Source organism: Pelobates fuscus, chromosome 8, assembly GCF_036172605.1.
Source record: "Pelobates fuscus isolate aPelFus1 chromosome 8, aPelFus1.pri, whole genome shotgun sequence".
NCBI lineage: Eukaryota > Metazoa > Chordata > Amphibia > Anura > Pelobatidae > Pelobates > Pelobates fuscus.
The window spans coordinates 18,378,998-18,399,281 of NC_086324.1; the positions used below are offsets into that span (position 1 = coordinate 18,378,998).

Consider the following 20,284-nt stretch of genomic DNA (forward strand, 5'->3'; position numbering starts at 1 on the left):
GATCAATGAGAAGTCTGCAAAGCAGGTGCTCTGGGCAATTGCTATCTCTTCAGTTTAGTTCCACTGAGCAAAACAAACCAGGAAGTAACAGGGTCATTGTCTGATTGACAGCCAGTGGGGCGTAACAAGGTCAATTTATACAAGTGCCAATTTCTTTAAATCTTTAAAAAATGGGACACATTCTTCACACATAAAGCTTTTCAGCAAGATAAAGTTCTACAGGTCTACGGAGTGTCCTTTATGTACTTAATATATATATATATATATATTTATAAATTAAATAAACTAAAAAAGCATGATTTTTTTTGTGATTAGAGCGAGTAGTTGTTATTTTTATTGTTTAGCATATTTTGTATTAGTCAATGCACTATTTTTCAGCAACGCCCCTGTAAGGACTGCAGGTAGTAAATCAAGTCACTAATCAATGGGGAATTATAGTGAGTACATCTATAAATATACCAGCACTTTTCATGTATTGACCATCACATTACCATACATTGTCTTCCCACCTGTGTCTCTTCTCCCAACCTGGGCAGGCTGAGGGGGTCAATTAGTAAATGATTAGGGATTGATTAACAAGGTGTCCAAACCCCTCACCTCCAGCTATAAAAGGATCATTCTGGGAGGGATGATATTAGGAGAGGGTTTGCTGGTATTACAGTCTGAGAAGGTGCCTTACTATGTGAGTTATTCTAGGTTTATTTATGAATAATGTGATTTATACACAGTGTGGTTATTTCCAAGTTGTGGGTTTCCTTGGAGTGTTCACTTTATTATTAACTATAAATGAGGCAAAAAGACAGACTTGGGAAAACTGCTAACTGAGCTATGGTGACAGCTTGACAATAAAATGTCACCATTTGGGTTTAACTTGATGTCTGTGGAATAAATACCTGAATGTATTTTAAATATTAAAGGGAGATTACTGTAACCCAAATCACAGCATCTCAATGGAATGGTGTGTAGTGGCCCTTTAACAATGTGAGGTAAAACCCTGTGGTTCATTTTGTACATACTGCAGGGCAGCACTCTTCATGTGCCAACCCTCACACTATATATTTTTACAGATCTCCCTTCTGTGGATCAGTGGGCTATAAACCCTTCTGGATCCTGAAACGCTCCTTAACCTGAATTCCTAATTTCCACTTCAGTGAATAGACCCTGAGATTATATTGAAGAATTTACTCCCAGTGCTGACACTCCTACACCCAGTCTAAGCATTGATTTACCCTAATTAAACACCAGGTGTGTCTATATATTTCTATAGAGCTTATTTTAATCACTAGAGGAAATGGGTTTATTTACTCCACTCCCTTCCAATTTCCCAAACTCCTTAACTTGGAATGGTTTATTTAGAATCTGCTGCAGCTGGTCTCTCCAAAGCCTGAATGTAGATTATATAAAGATGCTGTATTGTATATGGCTGTGACTGACTACACTGGGAGGGATGCTGTGCTATGCATGGGGCTCAGCATTTTGGCAAATACAAACAAATGGTTTAAAGGGACACTCCAGGCACCCAGACCACTTCTGCCCATTAGAGTGGTCTGGGTGCCATCTCCCACTACCCTTAACCCTGCAAGTGTAATTATTGCAGTTTTTTTTTATAAACTGCAATAATAACCTTGCACGGTTAACTCCACCTCTACTGGCTGTTTACTAGACAGCCACTAGAGGGCACTTCCTGCATCATAGCACAGAACCTGTGCTAGAGCGTCGCTGGAGGACCTCGTGCTTTCAGGACCTCCAGTATCGCTCATTTCACCATAGGAAAGCATTTTCAATGCTTTCCTATGCAGAGCTCTAATGCGCGACTTGCTGACGCAATCACTGGGAGGAGCGGTGGAGGCAGAAGCAGTGACGTGGGACATGTCGCTGCCTCTGGTAAGTGACTGAAGGGATTTTCACCCCTTCAGCAACCGGGGATTGAGAGGGAACCTGCAGTGCCAGGAAAACTGATTGGTTTCCTGGCACTAGAGTTTCCCTTTAAATGTCCTGCAAAAATGCTGCCTCTCTAACCACTTTCCCTCATGCCAGGAAAACCTTCCTTATCAGATGTATGTACACAGCCAACACTGAGCGAGCAGCTCTTAATTCACAAACATGTAGTGACAGTGGTGTATCTTGGTTTTGTGCTGCCCTAGGCAGGACAAAACTCAGACACACCCCCCCGCGCGCGCGCGCCACCCCCACCCAACCCTTCCCCCCCCCTGCCCCGCCTTCTAAATACACACACATTCACTGACAGATACGCATACACTAGCTAACAGACACACACAGTCGGAAACACACACAGTCGGAAACACACACACAGTCGGAAACACACACACAGTCGGACACACACACACACACAGTCGGACACACACACACACACAGTCGGAAACACACACACAGTCGGACACACACACACACACAGTCGGACACACACACACACACAGTCGGACACACACACACACAGTCGGACACACACACACACAGTCGGACACACACACACACAGTCGGACACACACACACACACAGTCGGACACACACACACACACAGTCGGACACACACACACACAGTCGGACACACACACACACAGTCGGACACACACACACACACAGTCGGACACACACACACACACAGTCGGACACACACACACACACAGTCGGACACACACACACACACAGTCGGACACACACACACACACAGTCGGACACACACACACACACAGTCGGACACACACACACACACAGTCGGACACACACACACACACAGTCGGACACACACACACACACAGTGAGACACACACACACACAGTGAGACACACACACAGTGAGACACACACACAGTGAGACACACACACAGTGAGACACACACACACACACACAGTGAGACACACACACACACAGTGAGACACACACACACACACAGTGAGACACACACACACACACAGTGAGACACACACACACACACAGTGAGACACACACACACACACAGTGAGACACACACACACACACAGTGAGACACACACACACACACAGTGAGACACACACACACACACACAGTGAGACACACACACACACAGTGAGACACACACACACACACAGTGAGACACACACACACACACACAGTGAGACACACACACACACACACACAGTGAGACACACACACACACACACACAGTGAGACACACACACACACACACACAGTGAGACACACACACACACACACACACAGTGAGACACACACAGTGAGACACACACACACACACACACAGTGAGACACACACACACACACAGTGAGACACACACACACACAGTGAGACACACACACACACAGTGAGACACACACACACACACAGTGAGACACACACACACACACAGTGAGACACACACACACACACAGTGAGACACACACACACACACAGTGAGACACACACACACACACAGTGAGACACACACACACACACAGTGAGACACACACACACACACAGTGAGACACACACACACACACACACAGTGAGACACACACACACACACACACAGTGAGACACACACACACACACACACAGTGAGACACACACACACACACACACAGTGAGACACACACACACACACACACAGTGAGACACACACACACACACACACAGTGAGACACACACACACACACACACAGTGAGACACACACACACACACACACAGTGAGACACACACACACACACACACAGTGAGACACACACACACACACACACAGTGAGACACACACACACACACACACAGTGAGACACACACACACACACACACAGTGAGACACACACAGTGAGACACACACACACACACACACACACACAGTGAGACACACACACACACACAGTGAGACACACACACACAGTGAGACACACACACACACACACTAACAGACACACACAGTCAGAGACACTCACATTAACACTTTTTTTATTTACTCCCCCCCCCCAGGCTGGGCGGCCGGCGAGGGAGCTCTTCCCCTGAGCTCTCTGCTCAGCTCCCTCGCGCGCCGCCCGCAGAGTGAGGCCTTCTAAATACACACACATTCACTGACAGATACGCATACACTAGCTAACAGACACACACAGTCGGAAACACACACACAGTCGGAAACACACACACAGTCGGAAACACACACAGTCGGACACACACACAGTCGGAAACACACACACAGTCGGAAACACACACACAGTCGGAAACACACACACAGTCGGAAACACACACACAGTCGGAAACACACACAGTCGGACACACACACAGTCGGACACACACACAGTCGGACACACACACAGTCGGACACACACACAGTCGGACACACACACACAGTCGGACACACACACAGTCGGACACACACACAGTCGGACACACACACAGTCGGACACACACACAGTCGGACACACACACAGTCGGACACACACACACACACAGTCGGACACACACACACACACAGTCGGACACACACACACACACAGTCGGACACACACACACACACACAGTCGGACACACACACACACACACAGTCGGACACACACACACACACAGTCGGACACACACACACACACAGTCGGACACACACACAGTGGGACACACACACACACACAGTGAGACACACACACACACACAGTGAGACACACACACACACAGTGAGACACACACACACACAGTGAGACACACACACACACACAGTGAGACACACACACACACACAGTGAGACACACACACACACACAGTGAGACACACACACACACAGTGAGACACACACACACACACACAGTGAGACACACACACACACAGTGAGACACACACACACACACAGTGAGACACACACACACACACACAGTGAGACACACACACACACACACAGTGAGACACACACACACACACAGTGAGACACACACACACACACACAGTGAGACACACACACACACACACAGTGAGACACACACACACACACACACAGTGAGACACACACACACACACACACACAGTGAGACACACACACACACACACACAGTGAGACACACACACACACTAACAGACACACACACACACACACACAGTGAGACACACACACACACTAACAGACACACACACACACACTAACAGACACACACAGTCAGAGACACTCACATTAACACTTTTTTTATTTACTCCCCCCCCCCCAGGCTGGGCGGCCGGCGAGGGAGCTCTTCCCCTGAGCTCTCTGCTCAGCTCCCTCGCGTGCCGCCCGCAGAGTGAGGCTGGGAGGCGGGCGGCGCGCGAGGGAGCTGAGCAGAGAGCTCAGGGGAAGAGCTCCCTCGCCGGCCGCCCAGCAACCAGCCCAGCATGTCTGTTAGCCGCAAGGCTAACAAGACATTTGCCTTGGGCATTTGGGGGCGGCGTTTTTTGCCGCCCCCTGGAAAATGCCGCCCAAGGCAAATGCCTTGTTTGCCTCGCGGCTAATACGCCCCTGTGTAGTGATATCCTTGCTATGTGTCCTCTCCTTAAAATGCAGGTTGCTTTATAGTTCAGATCACTCATGTTAGTGGCTGGGCTGTGTACATATATTTGATAAGGAAGTATCTTTGTGGAGGGAGGGGGTGTGGTTAAGGAGGCAGGTTTTGGTGTAGTGGTCTGCAAGGATTAAGTCTACCCATAGGCGTGCGCACGGGGTGTGCCGGGTGTGCCTGGGCACACCCTAATCACACCTCCGTGCTGCACTGCCTCTGGGCAGACTGACATGTCGGGTCCTCGAACCGACACAGGAGGGGGCCCGGCGGCGTGCCCACAATGCTGCCGGGTGCGAGGCCCCTCCTGTCAGTCTGCCCTGACAGAGATCCGGCCTCAGTCTGCAGCTCTGCTGGGAGTGAGCTGCAGACTGAGGTGTCTCGCGATCTCCTGCCTGTAAGAGCGTTGCCGCGGCAACGCTCTGCCTGGAGATCGCGAGACTCACCATGTGGTCTGCAGCTCACTCCCAGCGGAGCTGCAGACTGAAGAGAGAGAGGGCGCCCACTGGACCACCAGGGCAGGTATTTATAAACCCCCCTTCTACCCCCTGTCACTAACTGCTCCACCACCCCCATCTACTCACTCCCCCCCACCCCATTAACTCACCCCCCTCTACCCACTGCCCTCCCAACCCTTGTCACTACCCCTCCACTCTCCCACACCCCCTGTTCTAGCCGTCTGGACCCCCCTAACCCCTGTCACTGCCCCTCTACCCCCTTAACCCCTGTCACTGCCCCTCTGCCCCCCTAACCCCTGTCACTGCCCCTCTACCCCCTTACCCCGGTCACTACCCCCCTGCCCCTGCCCCTCAACCCCCCTAACCCATGTCACTACCCCCACACCCCCTGTCACTGCCCCTCCACTCCCCCACACCCCCTGTCACTGCCCCTCTACCCCTTAACCCCTGTCACTGCCCCACTACCCCCTTAACCCCTGTCACTACGCCCTTCCACTCCCCCACACCCCCTGTTACTGCCCCTCTACCCCCTTACCCCTGTCACTACGCCCTTCCACTCCCCCACACCCCCTGTTACTGCCCCTCTACCCCCTTACCCCTGTCACTACCCCTACCCCTGCCACTGCCCCTCAACCCCCCTAACCCATGTCACTACCCCCTTACCCCCTGTCACTGCCCTCCACTCCCCCACACCCCCTGTCACTGCCCCACTACCCCCTTAACCCCTGCCACTGCCCTTCCACTCCCCCATACCCCCAACCCCTTTCACTGCTCCTCTACCCCAACCCCTACCGACTCCACTAACTGCAGGCTGCAGGTTCCAGATCCTGTCCCACCCCTCCTGGCCCAAGGTAAGCCTCAGGGAGTGGGGAAGGCACTTTAGGTTTTTTTATTTTATCCCTTTCCTCAGTCCCTGTCCCCCTTTTTAAGTCCCTGTCCCCCTTTTTAAGTCCCTGTCCCCCTTTTTAGTCCCTGCCCCCCTCCTTAGTTCCTGCCCCCCTCCTTAGTTCCTGCCCCCCTCCTTAGTCCCTTTCCCCAGTCCCTGTCCCCCTTCCTCAGTCCCTGTCCCCCTTCCTCAGTCCCTGTCCCCCCTCCTCAGTCCCTGTCCCCCTATTTAAGGCCCTGTCCCCCCTCCTCAGTCCCTGTCCCCATATTTAAGGCCCTGTCCCCCCTCCTCAGTTTCTGCCCCCCCGTTTAAGGCCCTGTCCCCCCTCCTCAGTCCCTGTCCCCCCGTTTAAGGCCCTGTCCCCCCTCCTCAGTCACTGTCCCCCTCCTCAGTCACTGTCCCCCTCCTCAGTCACTGTCCCCCTCCTCAGTCACTGTCCCCCTCCTCAGTCACTGTCCCCCTCCTCAGTCACTGTCCCCCTCCTCAGTCACTGTCCCCCTCCTCAGTCACTGTCCCCCTCCTCAGTCACTGTCCCCCTCCTCAGTCACTGTCCCCCTCCTCAGTTCCTGCCCCCCGTATTTAAGGCCCTGTCCCCCTTCCTCAGGCCTTTCCCCCTTCCTCAGGCCTTTCCCCCTTCCTCAGGCCTTTCCCCCTTCCTCAGGCCTTTCCCCCTTCCTCAGGCCTTTCCCCCTTCCTCAGGCCTGTCCCTGCCCCCCTTCCTCAGGCCTGTCCCTGTCCCCCTTCCTCAGGCCTGTCCCTGTCCCCCTCCTTAGTCCCTGCCCCCTTCCTCAAGCCCTGCCCCCATCCTCAAGCCCTGTCCCCCCTCCTCAGTCCCTGTCCCCCCTCCTCAGTCCCTGTCCCCCCTCCTCAGTCCCTGTCCCCCCTCCTCAGTCCCTGTCCCCCCTCCTCAGTCCCTGTCCCCCTATTTAAGGCCCTGTCTCCCTCCTTAGTCCCTTTCCCCAGTCCCTGCCCCCCTCCTCAAGCCCTGCCCCCCTCCTCAAGCCCTGCCCCCCTCCTCAGTCCCTGTCCCCCCTCCTCAGTCCCTGTCCCCCCTCCTCAGTCCCTGTCCCCCCTCCTCAGTCCCTGTCCCCCTCCTCAGTCCCTGTCCCCCTCCTCAGTCCCTGTCCCCCTCCTCAGTCCCTGTCCCCCTCCTCAGTCCCTGTCCCCCCTCCTCAGTCCCTGTCCCCCTATTTAAGGCCCTGTCTCCCTCCTTAGTCCCTTTCCCCAGTCCCTGCCCCCCTCCTCAAGCCCTATCCCCTTACTCAGGCCCTGCCCCCATCCTCAGCCCTGTCCCCCTATTTAAGTCCCTGTCCCCCTTCCTCAGTCCCTGTCCCCCTTCCTCAGTCCCTGTCCCCCTTCCTCAGTCCCTGTCCCCCTTCCTCAGTCCCTGTTCCCCTTCCTCAGTCCCTGTTCCCCCTCCTCAGTCCCTGTTCCCCCTCCTCAGTCCCTGCCCCCCTCCTCAGCCCCTCAGTTCCTCAGTTCCTGTCCCTTTCCTCAGTTCCTGAGTTCCGTCTCCTGAGTTCCGTCTCCTGAGTTCCGTCTCCTGAGTTCCGTCTCCTGAGTTCCGTCTCCTGAGTTCCGTCTCCTGAGTTCCGTCTCCTGAGTTCCGTCTCCTGAGTTCCGTCTCCTGAGTTCCGTCTCCTGAGTTCCGTCATACAAGCGTGTCATTTTTTTGGGGTGGGGAGTGGATTTTGGGTGAGTTCCTGCACTTTTTTACCAAGGACTTGACCCCTGACTGTACCCCTTACAATTACACACTGCACCCTTCACAATTACACACACACTGTACCCCTCGCAATCACACACACTGCACCCCTTACACGCTGCACTGCTCACAATCACACACTGCACCTATGTATATTTGTATTTGTGTGTATGCATGTGTATATATAAGCACCAACTATCAAGGTTTTAGTGACATTCAAATGCTGACAAAATGGCTCCCAAATATTTCCACTTTGTCTACATTGAACTAATATCTGACACTACAATGTCAATTATACTTTCTCCCATCTATGAACTTATAGAAAACTGCCTTCTGGTCTACCACTCTTGCCCCCTGCCCTCTCCAATCTTTCTAATTCTAACATAAGTGAAGGCAAAGCTTTTTATGACACTTGATCCAAAATCACTGAATTAACCAAATCCGTTTTGTAACCTACCACCTTAATTTGTATTTTTATTATTCTTTCAGTGTTTGACCATGGTTGGGATCGTTCCCAAGAAGGATGCCCCAGGAGTGGACTTTTGTGGTGTTGATCAATATTACTACATTGTCCGATCTGACCTTGGCTGCTACATGCGAGCTTCAAACTTCAACAAGGGTGAAGGTTTAGTGGTCTACAGTCTGCATCCCTCTTGTAGAAATGGAGACCATTACCTGGCATATGAAGACGACCTATTCTATATCATTAAGGGCACTAATTATCGCCGTGTGAAAAACATGAACACAGATGAAGGTGCTGTAGTCTACTCTCTACATCCCAGCTGCCGGGGCGGTGATCACTATCTCTCTGCCTTCGGTCACATGTACATCATTGACCAGAGTCGAGGGGTTTATCGTAAAACTAGAAATATGAACACATACGAGAGTGGTGTGGAATACACACTCCATCCCAACTGCAGGAATGGGCTCTACTACTTTGGTGTCAAAAACTACTATTACTTTCTGAAGCCTCATGATGAATGGGGGGCTCAGTATTACAGATGCACCAACTTCAACAAGGATGAGAATGGTGAGTCCTTTTCCATACATCCCACTGTTGCAAACTTCCTCCCTGGAGGCTTGGCCCTTATTCAGGGTCCCTCATTTGGTGTCTGGGAGTGCATCAAAACCATCACCAATGACTCGCAGTCTCCGATCACCTGGACAAACAAGATCAACAAGAAGGTTGGCTACACAAAGGAGAAGATGTCCTCCATAGAACATACCTGGAATGTGTCAGCCACAGTGTCTGCAGAGACGGGAGGTCTGAGCGCCAGTATCGTAAAGAGCCAGTTCTCTCTCACTGCTTCATATGGGGGGAAGAGTGTCAACACAGACAGAGAGAACTGGAATGAGGTAACGGAAACTGAGGAAACCATCAGCCTGACCGTGAAGGCCAATGAGAAGATCTATGTTTGGCAGTACAAACTGGGTCTGGGTAAAGAAGCTGTGCTGTTCTGCAGGGATATGAATTTTGATGATGATCCAAAACCACCAACTGAGAATCCTCTACCACCAGCTAACTAGTTCACAAGGCATGCAGTTACAATGTTCTTGATTTCAGGTTCAAAACTGACCTACAGACTGTTACTAGTTACTAGTAACTAGTGTCTTGTAACCTACAAAATGTTTCTGCATAACCCCATTTGTATCATGGTGTGACTGGGTAGCTTGTCTGACATTAGAATATGTTGGGGTGGAAAACCTGTCTAGGCTGATCAAGATGATCTCTGTGATATGGAAATTGCTCCCTCCAGATTGTTAATAAAGAGAGAAAATAAAAAAAATTCTTTGCATTACATTGATTTGTGTCTTTGTTTTTCCCTCCAATATCATCAATTCTCCTAGTCTAGTGCTTCTAAACTGCTGCAACTAGTTACGGAATACATTAAAAACTGGTGTGGCAGTGCTCCTCTAGCACACATGCCAAAACTCATTTCAGGGAGGTGGTCACCTAACTTTAGGGAGGCAGCTTCACAAGCTACTTGGTAGGTGGACTATACAGACATAGTGAGAGCGACACAATGTGTGTCCTGATTGGACTCTTTGAAAAATCAGGACCTCATTCTCTCAGTAAATCTGTAACTAGATCTCTCCAGCGTTTACCTTGAGTGGCAGGGATGAATCCAGAGCCTAAGCTTGGGAGGGGCACTGGTAGTGGGTGACAGAGGCTGTAATTTAGGAGTTAGGGGCTCTAATGTAGGGACAGTGGCTGTAGTGTGGGGGTATGAGTTATAGGTTAAGAGGGCTGTATTGGGAGGGTTAGGGTAGGTGGATTGGTACAATGGGGGGGGGGGAGAGGAGGGGCTGTAGTGTGGGGAATATGGGCTGCAATTGGGGGGCCACAGACTGTAGTGGGGCATGTTGCCCTGGGACCCTTGGCTTAAATGGATGTTTGCCAACTCTTACAGAGCTCTGGAAATGAAAATCAGAGACATGCTACATATCCAACTTAACTCCTCTTTAATACGCAAGTGATATTTATACATATTTCTTCAGAGTAGGCTGGGGGGTGGGGGGGGAGAGGAGTATATGGGTGTGTTAAATGACATAAATTGTTTTGTACAAGTTATAAGCAGTTTCTTGTTATATAACGCACGTAAATATAATAAACAAATTAACCCCTATGAACAGCTAGGATCGATGGCAAAATGGATATTCGTATCCAACAAATCCCCTCTTATATCATGATCTACCTTATGGAAAATATCCACGGGAGGCCTGCGGCAGAGAAACAAAAGGAGGTATATTCAGACGTGCTAATCACGTCTGTGTGACTTTCGTTATTTCTTCACCTCGCTTTTCCCCCATCTGGTCGGTCCTGCAGCTTTCTCCTTTACGAGGAGTTTGAGCTGTCGCTTTCCAGCTTTTTCAATTATCTGTTGAATACATCTTTTGAGCGTGTAAGTTAAATATTTCAAACAGCTGACATGTTAACATGATGTTCAGTCTGTTTAAAATTGGTTATCTGTAGCTTGAACCTTGGGTCAATACAGGCAAAGTGTATTATTCCCAACAATGGGAATATTATTATTCACAACATAAAGACATATAGTCAAATGGGAATAATATCTATCCCCGTAAACTCTGTTCCATAATCTTAGATACCATAACATAGCTAAGCGTAGCAATATGGCTGACGTCAATGTCAGCTTCCACATAGTTCTTAATTCTTCTTTTGTTTGCTGGTTGTTCACCACAATGCTCCTGTGCAACGCCCCAATTGTTGAAAGGGTTAATACAGAACTAGCGGCATTAGACAGCACTGCACCTTCAAGTTTGTCTTCATAAGTAAGCATCTCAGTTTCTTCGGCCTGCATGGATTTTGACAAAACAAATTTAATTGCAAAATTGCACAAATACTCCAGTACGGTCTCTATAATCATACAAACACAAGGATCAGTACGACATCAATAAATTATTTAGGCTAAAGTTAAACCCTTAACTAGTGTACGGATGAGAGAAGTATTTACACTATAAAATGCGTGTTGGACAGGATGAGTACTAAAATACTAACTTATACATCTGGGAATAATTCCCAATAAAATACTGTTCTTAAACGTAAACCTTGATTTGATCATCGCAATTAATTACTTTATTAGAATTGGAATACTGAAGTCTGTCAAATTTTGTGAACCCCGATAACATCTTTGGAAACTGAAACCTTTCATAGATCCCAATGTCCAAAAAGCCACCAGTTCTGTATGTGCGTGATCATGTCTTAATACTGTACAGTTATCCCACTTAAACAAGATTTTTGTGCAGAACAACTAGGAATTAGTGATTTTGCAAACATAAAATTTTCCGTTCACGAACAGCGAACGCGAACTTCCGCAAATGTTCGCGAACGGGCAAACCGCCATAGACTTCAATAGGCAGGCGAATTTTAAAACCCACAGGGACTCTTTCTGGCCACAATAGTGATGGAAAAGTTGTTTCAAGGGGACTAACACCTGGACTGTGGCATGCCGGAGGGGGATCCATGGCAAAACTCCCATGGAAAATTACATAGTTGATGCAGAGTCTGGTTTTAATCCATAAAGGGCATAAATCACCTAACATTCCTAAATTGTTTGGAATAACGTGCTTTAAAACATCAGGTATGATGTTGTATCGATCAGGTAGTGTAAGGGTTATGCCCGCTTCACAGTGACAGACCAAACTCCCCGTTTAACGCACCGCAAACAACCGCAAACAGTCCATTTGCACAAGGTTGGATACCAAGCTAGCCATGTCCCGTTCCTTGTCCTCACTGATGTCATTGAAGGTCTCTTCCTCCACCCAGCCACGTACAACACCAAGGGTCCCCGAAAGGTGACAACAAGCCCCCTGTATTTTTTTTTTTTTAAATGTACACTACTGTTACACCAGATATGAGTTGCACTGGTGTGACACTGTGCCCTGGCAGGCCCTGAAACACACACGTGTGAAGGAAACTGACTGCTATTATATTACAGTCAAAAAAAGTTTGTTTGTTTTTTTAAATGCAAGCTATTGTGACACCAGATATGAGTGGTGGCACTGGGCAAGTGGGCACAGTATACGCTGTGAGCATGACACACACGCTGGCAGACAGGCAACTGCAATTAGATTACACAGAAAGAAAAAAGCAGACTGATGTTCTAGCCCTAAAAAGGGCTTTTTGGGGTACTGTCCTTACAGCAGAGATCAGATGAGTCCTTCAGGACTGTAGTGGACACTGAATACACTAGCCTAGCTATCGATTTCCCTATTGAATCAGCAGCAGCTACACTGTCCCTCCTCTCACTAAGAATACAGCTTCCGGGGGGCGGGGCCTAGCTGTCATGGAGGAAAGACGCACCTCGTGTGAGCTCCCTCAATATCTCACTTTAAGCAGCTATCAACAAGCGAATTTCACCCCAGCAATGTTGCTCCTACCTGACCGACCCGACATGCTTAATAGCGGTCAGCAACTCGACAGAGTCTTACTTACCTCCGCTTGGCAAGTGTGGCCTGGTGCTCACCGGGCGGGAGAGGCGGCCGATCTCCCGATCCTGGGATGCCCAGGAGCAGCTACTTCCCAGCAGGAGCTCCGTTACCCCCCTCGGACCGGTGGGGGTTATCCCGGTCCACCCCGAGAGGCTGTCTGGAGCTAATTGACGCACAGAGCACAGCCGCCCAGGCTGACATACTCATCTGCGACTCTCCCAATATGGCGGCAGCCGCGTGTCCTCCTGGTACCAGCAAAGTATGGCAGGATATTGAGTCTAAGCTGGACAGCCTCTTTAATCAATTTTGGAAGCAAATAACAAGCAGGAAGCCCCAACAAGCTCCACCACAGCCCCAACAAGCTCCACCACAGCTAAGCGAAGCAGTCCCCATTAAAATCCACCAATGCAAAAGGCGTCGAAGACGGGACCGGAGGCACAAACAGAAATGCAGAGCCTGCCCCATGTCAAGCACTCGCCTCCACCTTAAGCCACCACAATCCCGCACCGGACGTGAAGCACCACCGGGACAGATCCGACCACCCAACAAAACAAGCTTCCACCACCTCAAGTCGCGAACCCGGCACTCAGCCAGAGACTTGCCTTTGTTGTTCCAGGTATCAGGGACTCCCAGGGTCTGCACCTGGCGCACAGAAGGGATCGGATGAGCACAAGCAGTAAACAGCAGCCTGCCAAGCATGTCCCACTATAGCCGATCCTCCACACCATGCCTTTGATCACATGAACTGCTCTCTGCACATTAACTAATCGTAAAGTAGCAAGCGTTTAAACATGTCATTATTTCACCTCCTAAAGAGTTTATTGTCGTAGTTCCTTACATGCCTTTACCTTAACCGTTCATGTATTATGTTATTCACTAGTCTCATCTCATGGGGCGACTCACACTTGATTTATAACTAGTGGTGGAGCTGCTGATATAAATACACAGTTGATAACGTGCAAGCTACACCCTAAACATGACAGCCATATTTCACAACAATGTACTGCTATATACTCATACCCTCAGTGCAACTAGCCATGATATACGCACGTTCAGCCTAGCATGCTCAAATATAACACATTTCTGTCTAAAAAAATAAATACAAAAAAATACAAAAAAAAAGAATGCAGCTTCCGAATGAATCTAAAATGGATGCTGTCCAGGAGGTGGGAAGGTCTGGGAGGGAGGGTCTGCTGCTGATTGGCTGGAATGTGTCTGCTGACTGTGAGGTACAGGGTCAAAGTTTACTCAATGATGACGAATAGGGGGTGGATCGAACCGCGCATGTGTTCGCCATCCGTGGCGAACACGAACAAGCTATGTTCGCCAGGAACTATTCGCCTGCGAACCATTCGGGACATCTCTATTCTCTATCCTTAAGTCAATGTTCTACCCAAGAACAAGAATATTCATCTAGACCAATTTCTTTTAGTTTGAAGACTAACCTATTGTGAGGAACCATATCAAATGCCTTGGCAAAATCCAAGTAGATCACACTGCAACACCCTGATCTATACTTGTACTTCTTCATAGAATGCAATTAGGTTAGTTTGACATGACCGATGTTTCATAAAACCATGCTGATTATTGCCTATAAAGTTCTTACCAATGAATTCCTGAATATTATCCCTTAATAGCCCATTTAAACATTTTCCCAGTCACAGAAGTTAAGGTCACAGGCCTACAATTTCCAGGCAAGGATTTTGAACCCTTTTTACATATAGGAACGACATCTGCCTTCCTCCAATCCTCCGGTACAATACCTGATTAATTTTGATATACTTTTTAATTAAAACGTTTTAATTAAATTTTCTATATTTCAGAATTTTTATATTTTTTAAATATTTAAAAATGTAGTATTCAATCACTCCATCACTCCTTGCAATATACTCTATGCACTTTATACCCTTCCTCCTGTAATCACTATACATATTGATTAATCCTGCCTGTATTTTTGTTTTTATATGTATATTACTATATTATCTTTTTATCTAACATTCTGCTTCTTGTATTTTTATTTTTAAGCAGGTTCTAAGATTCTATTATATAACTCAATACGATATAATCATTGTGTATATTATTTGTTTCTGTGAATAGTATTTATTGTTAAGTTTCTAGAAACACAAATAACTATGGAATTATGTATGTATTCTTTATTTATCTATCATAATACACCTATCGAAATATGACAACAGTTTTTTTGAACAGTTTGATTCAATATGAAGAAGTTAGAAATAGAGGACACTGTCCCTTTAAGTGAGAAAATATACAAGTCTGCTCAATACATAAGGAAGAAAATTGTTCTCTGTTTTCTTTTTTCGATGTATATTGACAAAAGAATAAGCAAAATATACATGTAATTTAATGCTTATATTGAGTCCACTATTGATGTTTTTGCTCCATTTTGCATTATAGCTTTATAATGCCTTGATGTCAACCTCATTCTCTTTTTTTTCCATATACTCTTTATATATTCTTTGTTTTTTTTTATTATATTTGGCACTTATTATGTATCAGTTATATGCTAATGTTCTAGGAAGTCAGGAAAATCTCAATATTGTAATTTAACATTTTTTTACACAGCGATATATGACACGAATTAGATGCAAATTAGGGTAATTATAGATAACCTATCGGATTAGGATGTCTGCCCTTATATGCCCACAACCGACATGGAGTCGGCAGTACGTCGTGAAGAAGCCGTCATACAGTGAAATGCGTCAACGTCACGTAAGAGGGAGGAGCTTGCGGACTTTGGAGTTCCATGGCGGCCAAAAAATATCGGAGGCACATTAATCCACTGTTCTGTCTGCAGCAGTTTAAGAGGTTCAGCCCAGCCATAGAAGCTTCCAGCAGCCCACCCACTTACTTACTTACTAACAAGCTGTGTATGTGAGTAACGTCGTATGCCGGTTTAACTCACCACCCTATCCAGTAAGAGGCAGAGATTCTCTACTGTTCTCTTTTTTTTTTCTCTCATACTGATTATCTTTTTTTATGCACTTTATACCTTGATTTAACCCTGCATGTAGCAGATAAATTGTTTAATTTTATTTGGAATACAGTTTTCACTGGATTTTTAAGTGCATTATTTTTTAGATAAAAAAAACACTCTGAGTCTAAGGTTATCCCTAAAAGGAATTAATAACAAGCTAATTACCCATTGATTAATTAGGACGATCTGCACTATTATTGTATTTTATTTGTTTCTTTTTGCATATTCTATGACTGACCTTTGGAAGGAACAACTAAATTGGGTAACAGTTGGTATATATTTACCTTTATATATATATTTTTCATCATTGTGTAGAATATTGCTCCACTTATTATTGCACACAATACCTGAAAGAATCTTGAAAAATGAAATACAGAGGTTCACTTATTTCCCCACTTAGCTCCTTAAGTACTCATGGGTGAGTACCATCAGGCCCCGGAGCTTTATTTACATTAATTTTCTTTAACTGCTGTAGCACCTTGTCTCGAGTCATCCAATCACAAAATTATCTGCATGTTTTTTGCAGCAATTATTTGCATATCTCTTGCCATAGGATCCTCATTAATATATACTGAAGAACAATATAGTTATTTAAAATTTCTGCCTTTTCCTGGTCTTCATTAGCTAACAGCTCCTTCTCATATGAGTCACGTGGTAGATTTATCCAAATTCAGATGCAGCAATTTAGATACTGCACTCCAGCCACATCTCGAGGACACCCAGTAACTACTCCCATGTTTGCTACCTGATCACGTTGATGTCATGGCTGAGCAAGACAGAGATGGCATCCAGTATTGAATGGGTTGCAAAACAGGGATATTTTTAATTTGTTCCCTGGTGAAAAATATTGGCCTCTGAGAGTGCAATGTCAGATATCCCGTAGTATATGCCAGCTACACAAAGCATGTTTTATAAATTCATATTATGTGGTATTTTACCCTGACAGTATGTTCAGAAATCCCAAAGCGCAATATAGAAAGTTTGCACATGTAGGGTTATGTATCAACCTGGAGATGACAGGTCTGTGTCTGTATAATATCCTGGGACAGTCACTGCTCCCTGTATAGTGCTGCTCCCTGTATAATACCCACAGATTCCAGGAACTAGAGGAATCAGAAGCAGTGGAGTGGTGACTGAAGTCTCAATCTGAGACATTCAACATGTTGAATTGGTGGCATGAAAAAGGCGCTAATGGAATATGTGCATATGTTTGCCTTTGCTCCCATTTCTCTCTTTAATTCCATTCTGTAAATTGTCCTTTAATATTTCATTTCCTATTTTCAGCTATATTCGCTCCAATATAATTATTTGTGAACTAATGTTTATTATATGGTATAGACAACTCTGAAGCACATCTACACAAGGTTTTTTTATTTTTTGTATATTTGTACAGACAGTGTCACCGATACACAACTCACCTAACTGTGATCAAGTGTACCTGCCTGATATAGATGCTGTGCATCGCATACCATGGATGCGTGGTACTGTTGGTGGGAACTTGATGTTATAAAGGTCTACTCAAGAGAGCGTTGCAGGGAATTTCCAACATTAAGTTGAAATAGTGAATGGGAGAATGTTTCCAACTTGGCCTTAAAGGAACTGTAATAAGGGGGGGGGGGGGGAAGAGATGTGATTAACAGCCAAACTGTATGCCAATGAAGTGTTATTGTGTTCTAATACAGGGATTCAAGCCCCCATTCTACCCTTAGGCAATAATGGAGTTCTCTGTGAAGCACATGGCCTTTCACCAGGCAAAATCAGTTGGGTTGTTGATAAACTCCTCCTCCATTCCCTTCCAATGCAATCCTCCTTCCCCCAGGAGGCACTCTGGTTCTGTTACATCCCAAGGGATTGACTAAGGGAGGTGTGTCCAGCAGAAGGAGGGGCTAACCTGTTTAAAGCCCTGTGAATAGCACATTTTCTCTTTGAATAACATCTCTTTTGAATTCTCTCTCTCCCCACTATACACACTCTCTCTTACTCTCAGCTGACGATCAATGGAGTGGTAACTGTATCATGTGTCTATGCCTGTTTTACCATGTTAATTTAGCCTACTTTCCATTCAGTTAATGACTAGTTTTAGTAGCAACATATACTAGCCTATTTCAAATGTATATTTATTGTTTGTTTAATTAGCCTCTTAATAAAATTGAATTGCCAAAAGCAAGGAGTGTGGACTCTGACTTTACACTCGGTTTTTAAGTTATCATTTTAAGTTATCAATGTTATTATTAATTCCAAGTTTATTCCAACTTGCGAGTTAAACGTTTATTACAGGAACACTATAGTCACCTAAATTAGGTTAGTTAAATAAAGCAGTTTTAGTGTATATATCATTCCCCTGAAATTTCACTGCTCAATTCACTGTCATTTTCAAGTTAACCCCTTAACACCGCAGCCAAATGTACAAGTTGTGAACAGAACAAAACGTAAACAAAACCTGGCATTTACGCTATATGTCTGTCCAACCGTAATTCACCTCTTTCATATTAAATGCACCCCCCCTTATTATATATCATTTTATTCAGGGGAAACAGGGCTTTCATTTAACATCAAATATTTAGGTATTGAACATAAATTTAATATAAAAAAAATTAAAAAATGGGAGAAAAAAAGAATTTTTAAATTTTTTTTTGTTCTATGTGACATTTTAACTGGATGTCAAAATACTGTTTGCTTTTACTGCAATACAATACACATATTTGTATTCAGCGATGTCTCTCGTGTAAAACAGTACCCCCTATGTACAGGTTTTATGGTGTTTTGGGAAGTTACAGGGTCAAATATAGCACGTTACATTTGAAATTGAAATTCGCCAGATTGGTTACGTTGCCTTTGAGACTGTATAGTAGCCCAGGAATTAAATTTACACCCATAATGGCATACCATTTGCAATAGTAGACAACCCAAGGTATTGCAAATGGGGTATGTCCAGTCTTTTTTAGTAGCCATTTGGTCACAAACACTGGCCAAAGTTAGCGTTAGTATTTGTTTGTTTGTGTGTGAAAAATGCAAAAAACGCCAATTTTGGCCAGTGTTTGTGACTAAGTGGCTACTAAAAAAAGTCTGGACAAACCCCATTTGCAATACCTTGGGTTGTCTACTATTGCAAATGGTATGCCATCATAGGGGTAATTTTCATTCTTGGGCTACCATAGTGTCACAAAGGCAACGTAAGCAATCTGGCGAATTTTAATGTGAAAAAATGAAACACAAGCCTTATATTTGACGCTGTAACTTTTGAAAACACCATAAAACCTGTACATGTGGGGTACTGTTGTACTCGGGAGACTTCGCTCAACACAAATATTTGTATTTCTTTTTTTTTTTTTTTGCAAATATATCTTTATTTGATTTTAAAAAAAATTTTCTCATCATATCAAAACATTATTTCATATAAACATGTAGACAGTTTCGACAATATTAGTAGACATCCAGTCCTCCAAACTAAATCATTAAAACATATTTCACAGTTCATTCATACATCATACCTCATGCATTCTTACATTTGTGGGAGTAGGCAGCAAGTTACAATAGAATTTAAACATACAAAGTCATTTTTATCTATTAAACATTTCTGTGTATACATCACAAAAGATTACTATTGTTGCACATTAGTTTCTAAGAGTTTTAAGCACTTTTTCCCATTTCATATTTCTGTACACTATCCTTCCTCTTAAAAAGCCCTATCTCGTTATTAATCTGAAGTTTTAATTGTTTCTCCCAGTGTTTGAACTCAATTGTCACGGAGCTCTTCCACCCCCTAGCTATCAATATCTTTAATGCCATAAAAGA

General features: G+C 45.7%; 1 protein-coding gene across 1 annotated transcript; it reads left to right on the forward strand.

The window, feature by feature from the left end:
- Positions 1-670: 670 nt before the first annotated feature.
- On the forward strand, positions 671-10,071 carry LOC134571218 (uncharacterized). The gene is made up of 2 exons (XM_063429387.1): positions 671-682; positions 9,034-10,071. The coding sequence occupies exon 2, from the start codon at positions 9,043-9,045 to the stop codon at positions 10,069-10,071; it is 1,029 nt and encodes a 342-aa protein (XP_063285457.1). The 5' UTR covers positions 671-682; positions 9,034-9,042.
- The last annotated feature ends 10,213 nt before the right edge of the window (positions 10,072-20,284 follow it).